Consider the following 20,962-nt stretch of genomic DNA (forward strand, 5'->3'; position numbering starts at 1 on the left):
CAATCTGACTCGGACACTAAATGAAAAGTCGTGCAAATTAATACGTCTCCAAATTTATTTCAGAAAAATTGCACAAAGCGCGATAGCTGTGTTCACACCATGAGCGACAAAACCATGCTAGCAAGGAAGCTACCACTTTTCTCAGCGCTCTGCTGACTGAAGCGTTTCATCATCGCAGTTAGCAACTTCCTGCACTATATAACGTTTGATTTTACTGACGCTAACAGAAAAGATTCAGCTTGGCAGAGGGTGGAAGTCTCTTGCAGGAGTAACGTTAGTGTGCTGACACTATATTGCCAGTAAATCATATTTAGTAGCTATTAAAGATGATTGTAAATTAATGCGGTCCACATGATGCCCATGACGACGGGTCAATGAATGCTCGAGCAACACTGCAAACCTCTGCGTGAATGTAGCTGACCACGTTTTGGAGCTTCGTCACTCGCACTGCGAACACGACGTAACGCTGAACCGACTACAAACCAGTAAATCACTGGCAGCTGAATAGAAAAGCATTCAATCATAAGTTAGCGTCATGTATAAATATTACACAGAATAGTTCACCGACACGTCACAATGTCATGAATCTGTTGACGAGCCCAGAAAACCAGATGTTTCAGCGAATCGTGGATCTGTTAAAGGACGGCGAACATGAAGAGCAGCAGGGACGTCAGCAGAGCGACAGACAGTCGAGCTCTCTGTGATCCACCTGGAAACAAACGGATGCTTTATTGTTTACACCCCTCTTACTACAAAGGCTCAATAAAATGGAAAGTTCTCTTTGGTGGAGCAGCTCAAACATCTGAAACGTAATGAGTAAAGAATAAAAACTAATAACGTGAGAGTCGGACTCACCGCTGTGCAGCAGCAGGTTCTCGGTCACCATCAGGGATCCGTTGTGCGGCGCCGGTTCGATCTGCAGCAGTTTACACATCAGAGGGTAGATGTGGATGCTGTCAAACGGCTCGGACACAAAGTTCCTCTTGAAGTCGGGTCCGAAGGCCCTGAAGATGGTCTTCATGTCCATCTCCCCGTTGTGGAAGCCGTGGTCGCCTTTGTTGACGTAGACGATGAATCTCTGGAGACGAAACAGACGTGAAGGAACAGAAAGTGGTTCACTTCCTCCACATCCTCCTCCAAGTTTTAGTGGGAAAAAAAACAATGCAATTGAGCAAGAATATAGTTAGTTGCAAGTTAAAGTTGAAATTTGAAAAGTATAAAACTATTTACAATAAAATTTCGCGGGCTTCCTGTAGAGACGCGAGTGAAATTACCATAATGACACACTCGGACGTAAAGGGTTAAACTACATTACCCTTCAGCATCTCAAACAGACGCTTAAAGGTCCCTTGTTTGTTGGCATCGATCACCAAAGGGGGGCGATAAAGCCCCATATTTGGGAGAAATGGCTCAGATGAAGTTGGGCAAATTGCAAACAGCTCAATAATTAGACTGGCTGCGAGTGCTGATGTGGATTTTTGAAGTTGTTCCTGTTGTTCAGAGCATCGCGCTGCGTTTGTGTTCTGGTGTTTTGTCCCAGAAATCAATCTGATCAAATCTTCGGAGCTCGATCTGGGGAATGTTCTTTTACAGAGAAACAAACGAGAGAATGAAAACTAAACCGAGATAAAACATGAGAGGCTGCGGCTTTGACAGTGAAAGTAAAGTTTAGGAGACTCACAGAGTTCAGGTTGAATCCCAGATCTGCGACGATCACGATGGGAGGCAGCCGCTCACTTTTGGCGAGATGGAAGCTCTCAGGAAGCTCATTCTTCTTGTAGACCGTCACATTTGGCGCTTTGGACAGAGCGTCGAAAACCTCCTGCTCCTTCCCCGGCCGTGGTGTCAGGATGCCGAAGCCGCCGTAGTCGAGGATCTCGAAGCTGGCGAGCCGCAGTAGGTTCAGGTATTTGTTGAGGATGATCTCGTCTACCTGTGGTCGCTTCTTGACGGTGGTCATGCCGTGGTCGGAGGTGATGATGACGTTCAGGCTGTCGGTCAGGTGGTGGCGACCGATGGCCTCCCTCAGGTAGCCGACGGTCCGGTCGATCTGCCGGATGATGGTCTTCCTGTCTGGGTGGTCCGGCCCCTTGCGATGGCCCACGTTATCTGGCTCGCCGTAGTACAGCGTCACCAGGTGGAAGTCCTCTTCGGAGAACCAGCTCATCACTTTGTCGATGTTCTGACGCCACTCGGTCTCGTTGTCGTCCGGAAAGCCGGACTCCTCCACCAGAGCTCGATCGACCACCTGGCCGCTGTAGTTGGCTCCGCCCCCCGGGAAGTAGAAAGAAGCGGTTTTCAATCCCTGAAACAAGCGGAAACTGTGTTTACGCCCCGTTATGTCACGTTAAAGTCAGTTATCAATCACACCGATCGATCGCTCACCTGGTTCTGAGCTGTGATCCATAACGGCAGAACTCCGGTGTCCCACCACTCTGATCTCTTCAGCGTCTGTTTGTGAGGAACTTTAAGGTTCGTCTTGGTGTTAAACATCATGTTGTGGACGACTTCGTGGTCCTCCACCCATCTGCCTACCGCACAGGAAACAAGACAGGAAGGCGGTCATTTCAAAATAAAAGACTAGAGTCCTTCTCAGTCCTCTTTGGACGACACATAAGAGCCTCTGTTTGAGGTTTCATGTTCCCTCTCAACTTCCATCAAACCTGGAAAATTCTTGAACAAAAACAAGTTGTAGCAGCGACGTCAGAGGTGTTGCTGTCGGTACGAATCCGTGCAGATTAGTTTAGTTCCTTCCCGTCTCCACCCCAATAACAAAGGTGGCGTCATGAGGCGCTGACAGAAACATTCACTATGTAGTGCTGGAACATCTTGTCGTCTTTTCTTTGAAGCAAAGCTTCATCATTAAACATCAACATGAAACGTTTTTACTCCTCTGAACGTCAGAATATTTCAGGGTTTGTTCGTTCAGTTGTTTCATGGAACACGAAGGCCTCATTTACAACACAGACCTACGAGACATGACCACATGTAGTTAATTAGGAAACCTTATTTTGACGCAAGAGATTTTCCTGCTGGTGAAGGAGGGAGAGGCAAGGGTGGGATGTTTTAGATTGGATACTTTCAACCGGCTACGTTTGATAGTTTCTCTGTTGCAGACTCTGACTTTAAAAGTGCCAAAATAGTGCAGAATGTACTTTTAAAGTCTTTTCAACATAAACAAAGTCCACAGTGTGTCAACAACACTTCATACAGACTGATACCGACCAATCAGAGGACGCTTCTTTACAGACTGATACCGACCAATCAGAGGACGCTTCTTTATACAGACTGATACCGACCAATCAGAGGACGCTTCTTTATAGACTGATACCGACCAATCAGAGGACGCTTCTTTATACAGACTGATACCGACCAATCAGAGGACGCTTCTTTATACAGACTGATACCGACCAATCAGAGGACGCTTCTTTATAGACTGATACCGACCAATCAGAGGACGCTTCTTTACACAGACTGATACCGACCAATCAGAGGACGCTTCTTTATAGACTGATACCGACCAATCAGAGGACGCTTCTTTACACAGACTGATACCGACCAATCAGAGGACGCTTCTTTATAGACTGATACCGACCAATCAGAGGACGCTTCTTTACACAGACTGATACCGACCAATCAGAGGACGCTTCTTTATACAGACTGATACCGACCAATCAGAGGACGCTTCTTTACAGACTGATACCGACCAATCAGAGGACGCTTCTTTACACAGACTGATACCGACCAATCAGAGGACGCTTCTTTATAGACTGATACCGACCAATCAGAGGACGCTTCTTTATAGACTGATACCGACCAATCAGAGGACGCTTCTTTATAGACTGATACCGACCAATCAGAGGACGCTTCTTTATACAGACTGATACCGACCAATCAGAGGACGCTTCTTTACAGACTGATACCGACCAATCAGAGGACGCTTCTTTACACAGACTGATACCGACCAATCAGAGGACGCTTCTTTACACAGACTGATACCAACCAATCAGAGGACGCTTCTTTATAGACTGATACCGACCAATCAGAGGACGCTTCTTTATAGACTGATACCGACCAATCAGAGGACGCTTCTTTATACAGACTGATACCGACCAATCAGAGGACGCTTCTTTATACAGACTGATACCGACCAATCAGAGGACGCTTCTTTATAGACTGATACCGACCAATCAGAGGACGCTTCTTTATACAGACTGATACCGACCAATCAGAGGACGCTTCTTTATACAGACTGATACCGACCAATCAGAGGACGCTTCTTTATACAGACTGATACCGACCAATCAGAGGACGCTTCTTTATAGACTGATACCGACCAATCAGAGGACGCTTCTTTATAGACTGATACCGACCAATCAGAGGACGCTTCTTTATAGACTGATACCGACCAATCAGAGGACACTTCTTTATAGACTGATACCGACCAATCAGAGGACGCTTCTTTATAGACTGATACCGACCAATCAGAGGACACTTCTTTATACAGACTGATACCGACCAATCAGAGGACGCTTCTTTACAGACTGATACCGACCAATCAGAGGACGCTTCTTTATACAGACTGATACCGACCAATCAGAGGACGCTTCTTTATACAGACTGATACCGACCAATCAGAGGACGCTTCTTTATACAGACTGATACCGACCAATCAGAGGACGCTTCTTTATACAGACTGATACCGACCAATCAGAGGACGCTTCTTTATAGACTGATACCGACCAATCAGAGGACGCTTCTTTATACAGACTGATACCGACCAATCAGAGGACGCTTCTTTATACAGACTGATACCGACCAATCAGAGGACGCTTCTTTATACAGACTGATACCGACCAATCAGAGGACGCTTCTTTATACAGACTGATACCGACCAATCAGAGGACGCTTCTTTATACAGACTGATACCGACCAATCAGAGGACGCTTCTTTATAGACTGATACCGACCAATCAGAGGACGCTTCTTTATACAGACTGATACCGACCAATCAGAGGACACTTCTTTATAGACTGATACCGACCAATCAGAGGACACTTCTTTATAGACTGATACCGACCAATCAGAGGACGCTTCTTTATCTAGAGTGAATATTTCTAAATTCTTCTTCTTGTTATTGTCTTATTATGTCTGCATGAGGGCGGAGATGGAGACTTAGTTGTTTAGTTTAGTAACTCTGGTGAACTGGCTCTTCAGTCTTCATATCTTTATGTTCTACCTTATCTGTATAAAACACAGTACTAACACACTGTAGATACACACACACACTCACACACACACACACACACACACACACACACACACACACACACACTAGTATCCACACAGGTTATGTAAACCTAAACCACATTTCAACCTTAAATCTGCCAGAAACCAACATAACGTCTGAGTCTGAATGGTTTTGGAAAAGTGGTGAAAATAGTGAGAAACGACGTCACAATGAACCAACAGTCCAGAGCTCAATCAGTGTATCGATGGAGAAAATGATCAGCAGGAGAATCCACAATGAAGAAGAATCATCAGCTGCAGTTTGAGACAAAATAGTTCAAAAATCCTGCTCTTCCATCAGTGATCAATAACCTATAATGATGAGGATCAATAACCTATAACGATGAGGATCAATAATCTATAACGATGAGGATCAATAACCTATAACGATGAGGATCAATAATCTATAACGATGAGGATCAATAATCTATAACGATGAGGATCAATAACCTATAAGGATGAGGATCAATAACCTATAACGATGAGGATCAATAATCTATAAGGATGAGGATCAATAATCTATAACGATGAGGATCAATAATCTATAACGATGAGGATCAATAATCTATAACGATGAGGATCAATAATCTATAACGATGAGGATCAATAACCTATAAGGATGAGGATCAATAACCTATAACGATGAGGATCAATAATCTATAACGATGAGGATCAATAATCTATAACGATGAGGATCAATAACCTATAAGGATGAGGATCAATAACCTATAACGATGAGGATCAATAACCTATAAGGATGAGGATCAATAACCTATAACGATGAGGATCAATAATCTATACGGATGAGGATCAATAATCTCGGTGTTACCGGTGATGGTGGTGAAGTGGGACGGGGAGGTCATGGTCAGCATTGGGGGGGTGATGTATTTGGCCTTGACCCCGTCCTCCAGCAGCCGGTCCAGGTTCGGCGTGTCCACGTCCTGGTCGTAGTCCCACCTGAAGCCGTCGAAGGAGATGAGCAGCAGCTTGTTCCCGGACCCCGTCTTGCTCGCCGGGCTGCCGGCGGCGCCCATCAGCGCCGCGACGACCAGGAGGAGCTCCAGCCCGGTGTCCATGTTCCTGAGTGAGTGACCGCAGCTCACCTGTCTGCACACCTGGAGGATTAATGTGTAACTCTGATAGAGATCTGCTGAGCCGCTGCAAAGGACGAGACCTTCGACTGGAGGCTTATCGCCCATCAGCACCGACGGTCCGTGGACCCGAGCGATGGCTGCAGTAAACAGCAGACACATCACACCGACAGGATGACGCCATGACACCTCACAGGAGAAGAGGAACTGGAGTTTGTCTCTTTCTCTGCTTCAAGCCTGCCAGACTCCATTGACAAAAACAGCCTTTTTATCTCGCAGAACACTGGCGGTTAGATGTGCTGCAGCAGCCTCAGCGAACTGCCTGAGATATTAATTTAGAGTCCGAACAAACCATTTAACACACCAAAGTCACACTGACACCAGCAAATTATCCGATCGAGGCAGCAGCAGAAAAGCAGCTACTGTGTTCTGTCAGTTTAAATTAATGTTTTTGTCAATGGAGTCTGGTGGGTATAACAGCAGTAGTTGTAGAAGGCTAAAATCTGTTAAAACCTGATTGTGTTTCAGCCACACGCTAATTAAAAAAAAGGGTGGATGTTAGCAGGTTTAATGTGGGAAAGACTTAAAAAGAAAAGATACGGTACATATCTACAAAACAAAACAAAAATCTAAACTCAAGGTCCACTTACTGTTTCAACCACATCCAAGGATCTTCATCAGCACATGCTAGTTGTCATGGTGATGGCAGCTGTAATAGTTTTTTTCTGAGTTCAAATGTTGGTACAAACACAAACTATCCACAGTGAAATGTTCATACTTTATATTTAAATTAAAAACTAAACTTGTGTGTATCCTGTTTAGTGACGTTTTTATCAATGGAGTCTGGTGGTTTGGAAGAGAACAGTTAACCGCCGGGTTATCTGATCGTGACATGGTGACGGTTGTACTAAATTAATTTATGACTCGTCAAACTGATCACAGAAAACCTTCAAGGTCAACGACAGCAAACACACACCAGTATTCATCTAGTGTTCAGTCAGAAGTCTGACTCCGTGAAGGAAGCTGACATTTATCCACAACTGTTGTCGGCCTCATTTTAAAGGTAGTTTGTTTTACCTCTGGTGTCACTGGGTAAACATCCCATAATAACCTCTATCATGCTGTAGATCAGCTGGCCTTGTGCTCCTCTGGGCTGTTTTCAGGCTTCAGTAAATGTACCTGGTGAGAGGAGGCTTTGTCCAATCACAGGCCCTCTCTGAGAGAGAGAGCGTTCCTATTGGCTGCTCTACAAACGTCCCTCCAGGTGAGTCTGACAGTCTGATTCAGTGGAGGAAAGTCACACCGACACCAAACCAGATTAGCCGATCGAGGCGGCAGCAGCAGAAAAGCAGCTACTGTGTTCTGTCAGTTTAAATGAATGTTTTTGTCAATGGAGTCTGGTGGCTTGGAAGAGAGCATAGATGGATACAACAGCATTAGTTCCCCGTTGCAAAGGGCTCTCTGACCACACGATAGACAGGTGAAATATGACGTAGACTCAAACTGGTGTTGGTTTTTTTAGGTGAGTTTTTTGTAGAACACTAAAATCTTCAGGTTCTGTTTCAGCCACAGGCTAATTAAAAAAAAAGATGGATGGGAACAAGTGAAGTCAGTTTCTAAACACTAACTTTATCTAATATTGATGTCTTTCGTTTAAATTTTAGGTGCTAATGCTAATCTATTTTTATATGCTCCAAATAAATAGAATTGTATTGTTTACAAGACAGTCAACCTGTATGTGCTGCGAAAGATTCAAAACATATTACCACTACATTTTATTTTATTTTAAATCAATCCATGAAAAGAGTTTAAAAGATTCAACAGCTGCTTTTAAAATGTGCAAAAATTACATTTAATTAAATATTCGTCTCTTAATTTGGTGGGAGAGGAAACCCGGAAGCACTTTAGTATTGAGGTGATCACTTCCGGTACACTGTATTTCATGTCGCTCACGTTATGACGTGAAGCCCGTGGGCTATCTTTCACTCAAAATGCGATAAATAACTTAAAATTCACGGATTAAAAATTCTGTTGAACTGGTCCGGAGACTCTGGCGGCGGCTGTTTGTCTCCGAGGCGGTAAGAAGCGACGAAACTTCAGCTAACCTGTGTTGTATTCCGTAAGCTAGCTAACGTTAGCTGTTAGCCGTGTTGTATGGAAGTACAAGCATCAGTTAGCATTAGCACGTCTGTGTTCCTTTAACCTTTAGGTACAATTAGCATCCCCGTCTGAGTCCACTCACAGGTGGAAGGAATGTAACACCAGACCCCATTTACAAAATCTGACATTTTAGAGTTCCTTGCCCGTCAGAAAGCCGCAGAGGAGAAACCAAGCGCACCTGAGGCACTATAAAAACCAGCAGGGGTCACCTTTCACTCCGGCCTGCACGTGACACATCCAGTCACATCTTAATTCAAGTCATTTTCTGATTTCAACACTGCATCACCTGTTTACACAACCAATCCGGAGTTGATTAGAGAAACTGATTGGGATTACGTGCTGGATTATTGTGCCGAATTGGCGGAGAGGATCTTATTTTAGTGATGTTCTGCCAGCATGTGTGTGAGGAAGCATTAAGGGGAAAAATGATCATTTTTTAAAGAGAATTTGGTGCATAAGGCGTGTGTGTGTGTGTGTGTGTGTGTGTGTGTGTGTGTGTGTGTGTTCATATATTATTGGTTTCATAATGTATCCGCTGCTTTTCCCAGAAACCTTTTGAATTGAATGAATAACACACAGGTGCAGAGGTGACGGTGACTCTGAGTCCTCTGAACAGACTACAGCAGGAAATGAGAAGTTTCCCTCTAAGTGCTTTATGATCTGTCGTGTGCTTCAGGAATGTCTTCACTGTGGAGTCTGAGACCAGCGCTGACGTCTCTGTTTCAAGGCAAGCTTACACACCTGCACACTTCACCTGACGGTCCAGTTATAGTATCTGTTGGCCATTTACTGCAGTGTGTGTGTATACTGCTGATTGTATTAAAAAAAACTAGTACTGCACCTTGTTTTATTTGATTTTATTACCTGCATTATATACAAATACATGTATGATGTATGTGATATTACTTTAACTTACTTTTTAACTTAAACTTAATGGCCGTTCTATCGCTCTCTGCACACACACCAGACTACATTCACAAAAACAGGGATTTTAGCTCCCAGAACACAGGAGCTGCTGCTCTGCTGCTGCCTTGTCATTGTTTTGTTTGTGTTAATGTGTGACTTTTAAATGGTTAGTTCGTATCCAGATTGACTGTTAAGTTAGTGATTGAGGCAGCAATAGACCATCAACTCCCATGTTCTGTGAGGTAAATACCCATTTTATCTCTCTACTCAAAGCCACCAGACTCTGTTGACTAAACAGTAATTGTACATTGAGGTTGCTGGTCTACTACTATCACGATTGGTGAGTCTGTTTGTGTTTGACAGGGTTAATTCCAACAGAATATCTGTGTAATGAACCACAACACACACTGACTGATGGAGGCAGCAGCAGAGCAGCAGCTCCTGTGTCCTGTTCTCTAAAATCCCTGTTTTAGTGAATGTAGTCTGGTGTGTGTGCTGTTTGTGGTTAAACCAAAAGGATCTTCCAGTGGATCAAACAAGCTCTTTTAGTGGACCTACTGTCATCAGTTGTCCCAAAGGATCATGTTGCAGCCATTGCAGCCCGTTTGGTGGCTGCTGGCTGAGGTGATCTACTGGACCAGTTCCAACACTTTTACTACCTACCAGTCACTCACACACCAGGATGTGTGTAGGTTTAAAAATACCACAGTTGCACCGACATTTCTTTGAATATTAAACATAACTTTTCTCTCTCTGCAGTATCCCAGCATGCCTCTGCCTGGACAGGTCCCATCCTGTCCAGGACGATGGCCACCCTCAACCAGATGCACCGTCAGGGGAAGCCCAAAATACCTCCTAAAGTCCTCGGCCCCACATTCGGCCGCCCCCAGCTGAAGGCAGTCATCCTGAAGACCATGATCCGGAAGCCCAAGAAGCCCAACTCCGCCAACAGGAAGTGCGCTCGAGTGCGGCTTTCCAACGGGAAGGAGGCTGTGGTGTTCATCCCCGGAGAGGGACACAACCTGCAGGAGCACAACGTGGTGCTGGTGGAGGGCGGGAGGACCCAGGACCTGCCTGGAGTCAAACTCAAAGTGGTCCGAGGCAAATATGACTGTGCTCATGTGGTGAAGAAGAAACAGTAGATGGAGAGGACTGTGTGTCTGTGTGTGTGTGTGTTGTTTAATAAATACATCCTAATCACAAGTGAAGTCATGTCTTTATGGGGGGGTGTCCTCATGGTGAATCAGGAAGCTTGGGTCATCTGGACGTTTATTCGGCCAAAATGGAGCATTTTAGTCGGATTTTGTTTATTGTCCTCATGAAGATTAAATACATCATAATTCCCAAGGGGCATAAGAAGCTGTTTCTACTTCAAAGTCAAATGAATTTAGATTAAATCTCATATTTTACAATAGTTTCCTGGAAGATCCTTTTGGTTTAACAACTGTCTATCTCTCTCTGCAGCCACACCAGACTACATTAAAAAAAACAAGACTTTAACAGGGGAGCTGCTGGTCTGAATTAGTTAATTTGTTTGTGTTATTATGTGACTTTGGTGTTTTAAAGTGTTAATTCATATTTAACACAATAGTTGTGTAACACAATACCACTAACAAACTAGCTGATTGAGGCAGCAGTAGACCAACAACTTCCCTGTAATACGAGGGAAAATCTCTGTTTTTGTCAATGGAGTCTGGTGACATTGAAGAGAGTGATTTAACGGCTGTTTCTAATTGTCATTTAAACACCAAAGTGTAAAAATAGAGCTCAAATTTGAAGACGGAATCAAAGAAAAGGGTTATTAAAGGTTTTATTTTGCATAGTGAAAAGGTTTTGCCTGATGTAAAGCATACTATATCAGTATACCAGTAGTGAATATCAGGTTATTTTACATACAGTGATATATGTAAACCTGAATAGCCTCCTCATACTGACTGATACTTTTCGGTTCTATTGAAACATTAATTTAAGCCAGATCACCCAGGCTTATTATGGCTGTAAGGACCAAAAAAGAGTGTTTGTCAAGAGCAAAATACAACCACTTTTTTTTTTCATTAAAGTGACGCACACTCATACACACTTAATGTTTAATCCATAGAAACCGTGGCTGTGTTAAAAGAGCATAGAAAACATGTATTAAATTATTAGAAACCTCTAAAATAGGAAAGAAAGGCACACACTTCCGGTATACTTCCGGGTTGTTGCAGTTCCTCTTCCGGCCAGCAGCGGCAGCACTGAGCGGTACAGCGAGCACCTGCCGAGCGAAGAAGACGTGTGCGCCATGTTTGATTTTTATGTTGAATTCACCTGCTTGATGTCGGAATAAAGTTGTGTTTTGGCCACTTTATCTGCCCCTGACATCGACACGCAGTCACCGGACAGGCCGGGGCGCCGTTCTTCTTTCCTCCGGCGGGTTCATAATATAAACATTTCTCCTAAAACTCAGACTAATTTAGCATCTAATGTCGCTCACCAGCGTTTCTGTGAGGCAGCCACCCAGGACCCTGCTACGCTGTATGACGCCCGCATCGGAGCTAGCACGCACGGCTAACGCAGCGGTGAGCCAAAGTCAAAGCAGACGTCTGCTCCCGGGGAGTTTCACTCTCAGCCCGTGACTCTGGGCCGCTTCGTGCCGGACGACCTGCTCCGGGGACCTCCGGTGACGGTGCGTGTTGACATGTTTCGGTTAACGCTAACACTGTAGTTTACAGTTAGCAAGCTAGCTTAACTGTTAGCTTCAAAGGGAAAGTAGCTGCTCTTCTCTGATTGGCTGAACCGCTGCATAAACACATCGATTACGACGCGCGAGCTATCGGAAATTAATGAATGATTATGTGATAACAGGTGGTTGATGTGACACCTTGATATAAAACGCAGTCAGAGTAATTAACAGGTACCCCTCTTCCAGCTGCCACGTTGCTTAGCAACCACGTTTCTTGCCAGGTTTCCATTAAAACCAGTAAGATTATCCATCATCGATCAGTGATCAATCATCCATCCTGTGTGCTGGTTCAGTGTTTCCTGGTTTGGGGCAGGCCTCAAACGAAGGGAAATCACAGCTGCAACATTTCAGATGAAACTTTTACAGGAAGTATTAACCCAAGGTCCACCCTTTAGGCTTATCCAGAGCTTTCAGTCACATCTTGTGGTTTTCCACAGTCATAGTCATCGCCCTCCTCTTCAGTCACCTGTTAGCCTCGGACCAAACCTCCATACTTCTGACACCTGAATTTGTCTCCATGACAACCAAGCATCTCCAGTTACTGATGAAGGCCACAAGATGCTGCTGAAAGCTCTGGTAAAACCAACAAAGTGGATCTAAAGACGAGACTTTTTTTTTTGAATAAATGTTGTCAAACCACTTGTTTCCCATCAACAGCTCAGTTTGTGTTCGTCTCTTTCCTGTGTCACCATGACGATGTTTTCCCAGGGTGCTTTGGGAGAACTCAAACTGAAGTGAAGCTGGTTTCATGTGACTGTTGACCGGAGAGTATAACTCTGCCATGTTTCTAAAACCAAAGGACCCGGCCGGTGGACGCTGTCTAACTGAGGAGACCCTCCCACCTCCAGGAGGAGCAGAGGATGAGGAGATGAATGGAGTGGAAGTGGAAGCAGAACAAAGAGGAGAGGACCGTCGGCGGCTTCCTGCTGAAGGTCGGGATCCACTGCTGTGACTTCGTCCACGCTTTTAACCTTAAACACAGTTTCACACCCAAACAACAGGTGGAGGAAACAGCCTGGCACTCAGGCCGCATCCAGCAGATAGTTTTGTCATCGATTAATCTGTAGATTTATTTATTTATTTTAGATAAATCCCGTACCTGAATGGTGGCTGAATGGTTCAGTTATAGGCTCCATCATCAAGGAGAGCAGGGTTCAAATCCCACGTGACACCGTTACTAAAGTTTATCTCTAAACTCGGTGAACTCGCATGTTTCGGTTCGGTTCAGTCAAATCCAAATATAAAAGGCAGCTTTCATTAAACGTAAAATCTCTTCTTCACAACCAGGAGTAAATGGTATTGATGACTTCTGACACTGGGGTTTGAAACAGCATCTGCCTTCATCATTTTGTCAATAAATCATTTAAAAAAAATGTTCATCACAACATCCGAGAGCCCAAAGTGACCAAATTATTCAATTTATTTCAACATGAAACCAAGAAAAGCTGCAAATGTTGATGTAGGTGAACTAAGAATTATCACATTTATCAAACATTTATCAAACTACTCAGTTATCAGACTAGTTGCTGGTTAGTTTTCTAATCAGTTAATCGACTCATAACCCCCCCAAAAGGCCCCACGTTGGTGTTTTTACACTTCAGTTTTTGTGAAGGTGGGTCTTCAGTCAGGCTAGCGGTTTCCACCTGGTTCCAGTCTTTATGCTAAGCTAAGCTAGCTGGCTGCTGAGTGTCTGCCCCTCAGAGGAAGAGGAGGAGAGGAATCCCCAGGATGACACAGCTAATAATTCTGAATTATGGGTAATTATTTGTTGATAGATGTTAACGTCAGTTTGGTTCCCTGCAGGAGGGGGGACTGTCCCTGACGCACCAGAAGAACCTGCGTCGAAACAAAGCAGCCGTCCGTCCAAACACCGCCACAGATGTTCGGTATGTGGCCGAGAGTTTTCCCGCCCGTCCCGGCTGGCGGACCACATGGCCACGCACTCTGGTGACAAACCGCACAGCTGCTCCGTGTGCGGGAAGCGCTTCACGAAGAAGATAAACGTGGTGGTGCACCAGCGGGTCCACACCGGTGAGAAGCCGTACTCCTGCCCAGACTGTGGGGTCAGCTACGCCCAGCTGGGCTGCCTGCGGAGGCACCGGCTGCGCCACGCCGCCGAGAAGCCCCACCACTGCTCGGTGTGCGGCCGCGGCTTCATTCAGCGGCGGCATCTCGTCCAGCACGAACGGACGCACACCGGAGAGAGGCCCTTCTCCTGCCCGCTGTGCCCCAAGCGCTTCGCCTCCAGGACGGGCCTCACCGATCACCACAGGAGCCACACCGAGGGGAGCCTCTACTCCTGCTCCTTCTGCGAGAAGGTTTTCTCCACGCCGTCGTCCTTCAGGGATCACGTGAGGCTCCACACGGGACAGAAGCCTCACCGCTGCTCGCTGTGCTGCAAGAGCTTCAACCGGCCAGGCCTGCTGAGGAAACACCTGCAGAAACATGCAGAGGAAACACACGAGGGCCAAGCTGGAGCTGCAGCCGGCGAGGTGAGGGATCCTCGTAGGAATCAATCCTGTTTGAGTTTGATGAGTTACTTAACACAAAGTACACATCTACTGCCAAAAAGGGGGTTTTCACTTTTTTGTCCTGTCACAACAAAGGATGGCAGTGCTGATGTCTACCAAGCTACCAGACTCCATTGACAAAAACAGTCATTTTACCTCACAGCACACAGGAGTTTCTGGTCCACCTCTGCTTCAATCACTGAACTTGCATATAAGCCTTGATCCAAACTAACCCCCATTTAAAACCCCAAAGTCACACAAAAACACAACCAATCTAACCAACATAACCAATCTAACACTGCCAATTAAGGCAGCAGCAGAGCAGCAGCTCTAAAATCCCTGTTTTAGTGAATGTAGTCTGGTGTGTGTGCTGTATTTGTCCTGTGTTTCGCTGCTTCATCTCACTAAACACACGTTTTTTTTTTTTTAATTAAATCAAATGATTGCACTGTGATCTGTCCTCACCATCAGGGGGGGGCGCCTCATCGCTGCTTCCTGTGCCACAAAGATTTCTCCACCGGCGAGAAGCTGCAGCAGCACGAGCAGCTCCACCAGAGGGCGCTGCAGCTCGTGTGCGACGTCTGCGGCCGAGGCTTCACGCGAGCGTCGCGGCTGAAGGAGCACGTCAGGTCCCACACGGGTGAGAGGCCGTTCCAGTGCCACGTCTGCAAGAAGAGATTCTCCATGCAGAGAGTGTTCAGGAAGCACCAGGAGATCCACAGCAGGGGGCGAGCCGACGCCGACGGCCAGGTGAGGAGAACACCGTCACCACCGACAGGTGATCGTGATGAGGCGTCACAATAGAGACGAAACAATTTAGTCTTCTTTTCAAGCTGAAATGCTAAAAATGTGCTTCCTACTGAATATCTCTGAGTTTTGACCTGCTGAAGACACCTGAGGACGTCACGTGGCCTCTGTCATAAGCCCTTTTCCACCAACATTTCCAGGAATGTGTTGACCTGGTAAAAGACTTCCTGGTGGTCTGTGAGGTTTGTGTTTCCACCTCAGGTGTGTCCTACATTTATCCTCCACAGACTCGTCGTCCGTCTGCTTCTAGCTTCTCTTCTTCTGCTCCATTTTCCAAACCATCAAAACACAAACCAAGTGAAATCAACCAGTTTGCTGCCTCGCCGGCTTAAACACCTGCAGAACGACCAGTCAGCGCACAGCCCCGCCCCTCAAGGATTCTGGGTAAAAGTTCCTCTTCGCTATGAGGAACTTTTCAGAGAAAGTTTGGGGTTGAGGGAAAGTTTTTCCAGGTAATTTTGGTGGAGGTTTTTCTAAATCTGGGTAAATGAGAAAGGTTCCTGTGGTGGAAAAGGAGCTCTTGTTTTAACACACCAGGGTCACATCAGGTATCTTGAGACATTTTATGGGCCAATAAACTAACTAATTGATCAATCTACAAAATTATTGATAATGAAAATCTCTAATGCAGTCCTGGTGTCACGTCAAATGACCAATGACAGTTCTGAATTAATGAATTAATGGAAATGAGTAACCACGGCAACGGGGAGGCAGTCAAAGCCTCTTGAGAATTTCCTGCAACACCTTAACAAGCAAACTTACCTCCAAGTAGACTGATCCTCACTCAGAGTTTATACCACAGTCGAGATCATCTCACAGGCCGTCGGCAGCGTTACACATGACCATTGGTCTGTTGGTGACAGGTCACATGACCATTGGTCTGTTGGTGACAGGTCACATGACCACCTGTGAGTGACACAGCTGGTTAGCTGCTACTGTTATTAAAGATGCTGTGAAATTATATTTTCTGTTTGTCAACCGTCAACAGAGTTATTTACAGTGAATCATGCTAGCATAGGGTTAGCTTTGTGGCTAGCATAACGTTAGCTTTGTGGCTAGCATAACGTTAGCTTTGTGGCTAACAGCTGAGCCAAAGGGATCTATGAGCTGAGGGACTAGAAATATCTCGACCCTTCGTATTTCCTGGAGCAGTGAACAACGTTTCCGTTCCATAAGGACCTGACGGGATGGTGATGATTGTTCCAGGTATTAGTCAGACCCTCAGGTGTCTCCAGTGAACAGACACAGTTATGGCAAACTTTAGACCCTTTTCACGTGCCCATAATTGAGTTCCTGACTCGACACAAGTGCAGAAGTTACATTTTCTCTGTTTGGGCTCAAGAACAGATTTAAAATGATCTCACTGCTGCTTTGTTCCAGACACCAGACACTGTGGCGGCGGCTCCTGCGGAGACCGGCGGTGACGGCGACCAGAGCGGGCTGCAGGAGCTCAAGAACCAAGATGATGATGATGATGGTGATGATGGTGATGAAGAAGAAACGGAGCATTCACTGACCGGTGAGAGAACAGAGCTTCTTTACAAACAGGAGCAGGAGCTCAGTCACACTTCCATTGACTTTCTCCATTAAAACAAAAAACTACATGGAACATCCTTCTTCCGGAGCAGGTCAGGACCAACGTCTATAGTTAGGAGACAGGGAACGGGTCAAAAGGAAGGATTCAAGAATCCCCTCATGAGGAGGAGGAGGAGGAGGAGGAGGAGGAGGAGGAGGAGGTGCAGAAGTCTGGTTTCTCTCAGAACACCTGAATTACAATCTTCTGAAAATTAAGGATGTTTTGTGCCTGATGAAAACAAACTGCTGGCTGTAGATCACTTCCTGTGTTTGTGTGTAGATGGAGATCCCGGCAGCCTGCAGAAGCTCCACAGCTGCTCCGTCTGCGGGAAGAGCTACCCGAGGCCGTCCAGGCTCAAAGAGCACCTCAAGATCCACGCGGCGGAGAAGCCGCACCGCTGCTCGGTGTGCGTGAAGGCCTTCACCACCACGAGCAGCCTGAGGGCTCACGAGAAGACCCACATGGCCAACAAGCCTCACCCCTGCAGCATCTGCCCCAAGAGCTTCCTGAGGCCCTGCCTGCTCCGCAAACACATGAGGATCCACATCAGGGACGGACTCATCGCCGACCCCGCAGACAAGGTGAGAGTCCTCAGGACCGCACTGCAGGTGACAAACACAGTTTCCTGTTTAGATGAAATCACAGTCACACAGCGGTGTAAACACAACGGCTTCTGTCAGGACAGATTTAAACAATACCAGTAGCTGAGAATGGGCTGCAAAGTAGGACCACTGACAGAGCTCGTTTGATCCACTGACAGGCTCAGAGTGTTATTCTAAGTGTGTGACAGCATCATGGAAAGGATCCCTACAGAGAGAGACCTGGAAGATCCTTTTGGTTTAACCACAAACAGCACACACACCAGACTACATTCACAAAAACAGGGATTTTAGAGAACAGGACACAGGAGCTGCTGCTCTGCTGCTGCTTTGACAAATTAGTTTGTTTGTGTTGTTGTATGTTGCTTCAACATTGTATTGGATCCAAACGAACCCTTTAACACACCAAAGTCACACAATAACTCAAACAAATGAACCAATCGAGGCAGCAGCAGAACAGCAACTTCTGGCTTTCTGAAATGAGAGAGACCTGGAAGATCCTTTTGGTTTAACCACAAACAGCCGTTATATCGCTCTCTGCACACACACACCTGCGGGCTGAATTCAAAACCTCCTGCTGTACCAGCAGTTTGCTCTGATTTGGAAAAGATCTCCAGTCTACCTCGCCTGCTGTTCACTTAGCGTTGCATAAACAGAGACATGTCGGAGCGCTACGTAAACTATTACTCATTCACCTCAGCTGTTAGCCTATTAGCTTACTGCTGTCATTTCCCATACAGGTTAGCGACTTAGCTAACATTAGCTTACAGTTCACAGTCTGTTCTGTCTGTTTCAGGAGTTCTGGTTCACCATGAAGATGGAGGAGGAGGAGGAGGAGGAGGAGGAAGGTCTCAATGAGCAGGTATGAACCGTTAGTCGTCATCATCGTGACGTGATCTGGTTGAAAGCTCCAGGTGAGCCACTAAACGGACCTTGAGGTGAGGCTGGTATGTCTTGATGATGTGTCCAGGACTCAGAAGACCTTTCCACCACCGCCGAGTCCCTCACCACAGCGCCCAGACCCCTACCTGGTAACCATGGCGACCAGGACGGCGGCGGCGGAGGAGAGGCCGAGGGGGGAGACGTTGGCTGTTTGATAAACTCTGACGGAGAGGAAGAGGACTGGACGCCGGCGCTCCACGGTACCTCATCAGCTTTAATAACACAAGCAAAGACAAAGAAAATGTCTTTAAGTTCTCCTGAGCTGGGGGGCTTTTTTTTTTGTTAGCTCAAGGAAAACATTAAGATTTACTGAAGTGAAAGAGACTTTACAGCAGTAAAATGATGAGGAGAAAACCTTAGATATCCATCTATATTTATACAGCAGCAGTTCACAACAGCGTCATCTCAACACTCTTCCCATAAAGAGCAGCTCAGACCAAACTCTTTCATTCAGAGACCCAACAAATCCCCACATGAGCAGCATCAGATGTTAGATTAGGCAGCAGTGGCACTAAAAACTCCTGGAGCAGACCCAGGCTCGGGGGGGTTCTGTAACTAACAATTCAAGTATGTTGAATGATGAAGGATTTCTTCCTGTCACTGTCCTCTGGCAGAACAAGATGGCCGCACAGAGATTCACGCAGACGGCGGCGGAAAAAGGAGGCACAGCTGTCCCGTCTGTGGCCGAGACTGTTTCAAAGCGTCGGCGCTGCAGAAGCACCTGAGGATCCACTCAGGCGAGCGTCCGTTCCAGTGTCCCACCTGCAGGAAGAGCTTCACCCAGCAGGTCCACATGACGGAGCACCAGAGGATCCACACCGGGGAGAAACCCTACACCTGCGCCCACTGCGGCAAGAGCTTCACCTTCTCCAGCGCCCTGCGGCGACACCAGCGGCTGCACACCGACGCCCGGCCCTACCAGTGCTCCGTCTGCCAGAAGACCTTCAAGCAGCAGAGCTCGCTCAAGAGCCACCAGCTGACGCACTCGGGAGTCCGCTACCAGTGTCCGCTGTGCAGCAAGAGCTTCAGCCGCGCCCTGGAGCTCACCTACCACGTGGACGTGCACTCCGACGCCCGGCCCTACTTCTGCCACATCTGCAAGAAGAACCTGAGCGGCGCCAGGATCTTCCGCAACCACATGAAGAAACACGAGTCGCCGAACTCGCCGCTGTCGCTGATGCCGCGAGCCGAAGCGAGAGACGGCGATACCACCTCAGAGGTGTGAAGCTGAGGACCAGCGGTCTCTATCCACCTTATTTTAGAGTGTCTGTCATTTTAGTGGGTGAAAGCAGGACAGTAAAGTTAGGTCAGGATGGCAGGGAACACTGGTAACAGTAAAATATTCTAACTGAATTTACATCCAGACTTCACGGAGCTCACAGAGAACATGCAATAATACCTGATACACTGTATAATGCTGTTATACCATAATTATTTAATACATACAATTTAATTTTTTTACTCCATCCTTCACATCCATGTTTCTTTTTCGTCTCCTGTTGCAGAGAACAGCAACCAGTTACTCCAGGTTTTATTGTTAATAGTAGGAAATATGCCTGGTTAGTGTATTATTTTGGTCAGTTGGCCCTGAACATGCTACGCTAAGCTAACGATAGCCGTGTTAGCTAGCGCTCGCTCTAATATTAGCTTTAGGGAAGGATTTATCAAATGACTTCACTGTCACTGTAAAAGCATCACAGATGGAAACAAACATTCCTTTTTGGGATTTAAGGTTTGCACAAAGAACATGTAAACTGGCTGCGTCTGAATTTCCATTAAAAAAAATAAGGTGGACGGAGACCTTTGACCTCAGCAGCCAACCGGGGGGACGAGTGATGTCACTGGAGGTTTTCGGCGATGGACCGGATCAGAAAGTGTTTAATTGTAGCATCAACACAAAAACTTGTGTTTGTGACTGTAGCAGCAAATAAACTCATCAGCCAGCGGCGACTTCAGAGTTTGTTGACGCCACTTCCTGTCCATGTGAAGGTCAGAGCCACTTCCTGTCCATGTGAAGGTCAGAGCCACTTCCTGTCCATGTGAAGGTCAGAGCCACTTCCTGTCCATGTGAAGGTCAGAGGTCGGCCCGGCCCTGCAGGACGTGGGGGTTCGGTGCCTTGCTCCAGGACACTTCCTACAGTTGAACCCAAAGACGCTCTGCGTTGTTGAGGCCGTCCTTCTGCCACTGAGCGGATCACTGAGCGGATCACTGAGCGGATCACTGCGGTCCTGCAGCAGAACCAAAGTACCACTTAGCTTATGTACAGAGAGGTGAAGCCCCGCCCCTTCCTGTCGACCGCCTTATTTCAGAAAAACTGTTTGACGGTGAGAGAGAAATGACTGACACACTTTAGATCCTGT

At 46.4% G+C, this 20,962-nt stretch overlaps 3 protein-coding genes across 4 annotated transcripts; 2 read left to right on the forward strand and 1 right to left on the reverse strand.

Moving 5' to 3' along the window:
• Positions 1-632: 632 nt before the first annotated feature.
• Positions 633-6,358, reverse strand: LOC139205781 (ectonucleotide pyrophosphatase/phosphodiesterase family member 7). The gene is made up of 5 exons (XM_070836098.1): positions 6,118-6,358; positions 2,386-2,531; positions 1,682-2,305; positions 856-1,078; positions 633-709 (listed from the first exon to the last, which is right to left on the reverse strand). The coding sequence occupies exons 1-5, from the start codon at positions 6,320-6,322 to the stop codon at positions 636-638; spliced, it is 1,272 nt and encodes a 423-aa protein (XP_070692199.1). The 5' UTR covers positions 6,323-6,358; the 3' UTR covers positions 633-635.
• Positions 6,359-8,307: 1,949 nt separating this feature from the next.
• On the forward strand, positions 8,308-10,648 carry mrps12 (mitochondrial ribosomal protein S12). Of its 2 annotated transcripts, none has more exons than XM_070835734.1 (3): positions 8,308-8,457; positions 9,119-9,266; positions 10,205-10,648. In XM_070835734.1, exons 2-3 carry the CDS (start codon positions 9,218-9,220, stop codon positions 10,585-10,587), a joined length of 432 nt encoding a protein of 143 aa, XP_070691835.1. In that variant the 5' UTR covers positions 8,308-8,457; positions 9,119-9,217; the 3' UTR covers positions 10,588-10,648. The 2 variants fall into 2 exon arrangements, with proteins under 2 accessions (XP_070691835.1, XP_070691836.1); XM_070835735.1 differs by having other exon boundaries at positions 9,216-9,266.
• Positions 10,649-13,035: 2,387 nt separating this feature from the next.
• Positions 13,036-19,826, forward strand: LOC139204778 (zinc finger protein 420-like). Its single transcript, XM_070834775.1, has 8 exons — positions 13,036-13,099; positions 13,971-14,659; positions 15,149-15,427; positions 16,865-17,003; positions 17,340-17,641; positions 18,456-18,521; positions 18,630-18,801; positions 19,216-19,826. The coding sequence occupies exons 1-8, from the start codon at positions 13,036-13,038 to the stop codon at positions 19,824-19,826; spliced, it is 2,322 nt and encodes a 773-aa protein (XP_070690876.1).
• Positions 19,827-20,962: the final 1,136 nt, after the last annotated feature.

Source organism: Pempheris klunzingeri, chromosome 8 (assembly GCF_042242105.1).
Source record: "Pempheris klunzingeri isolate RE-2024b chromosome 8, fPemKlu1.hap1, whole genome shotgun sequence".
Taxonomy (NCBI): domain Eukaryota; kingdom Metazoa; phylum Chordata; class Actinopteri; order Acropomatiformes; family Pempheridae; genus Pempheris; species Pempheris klunzingeri.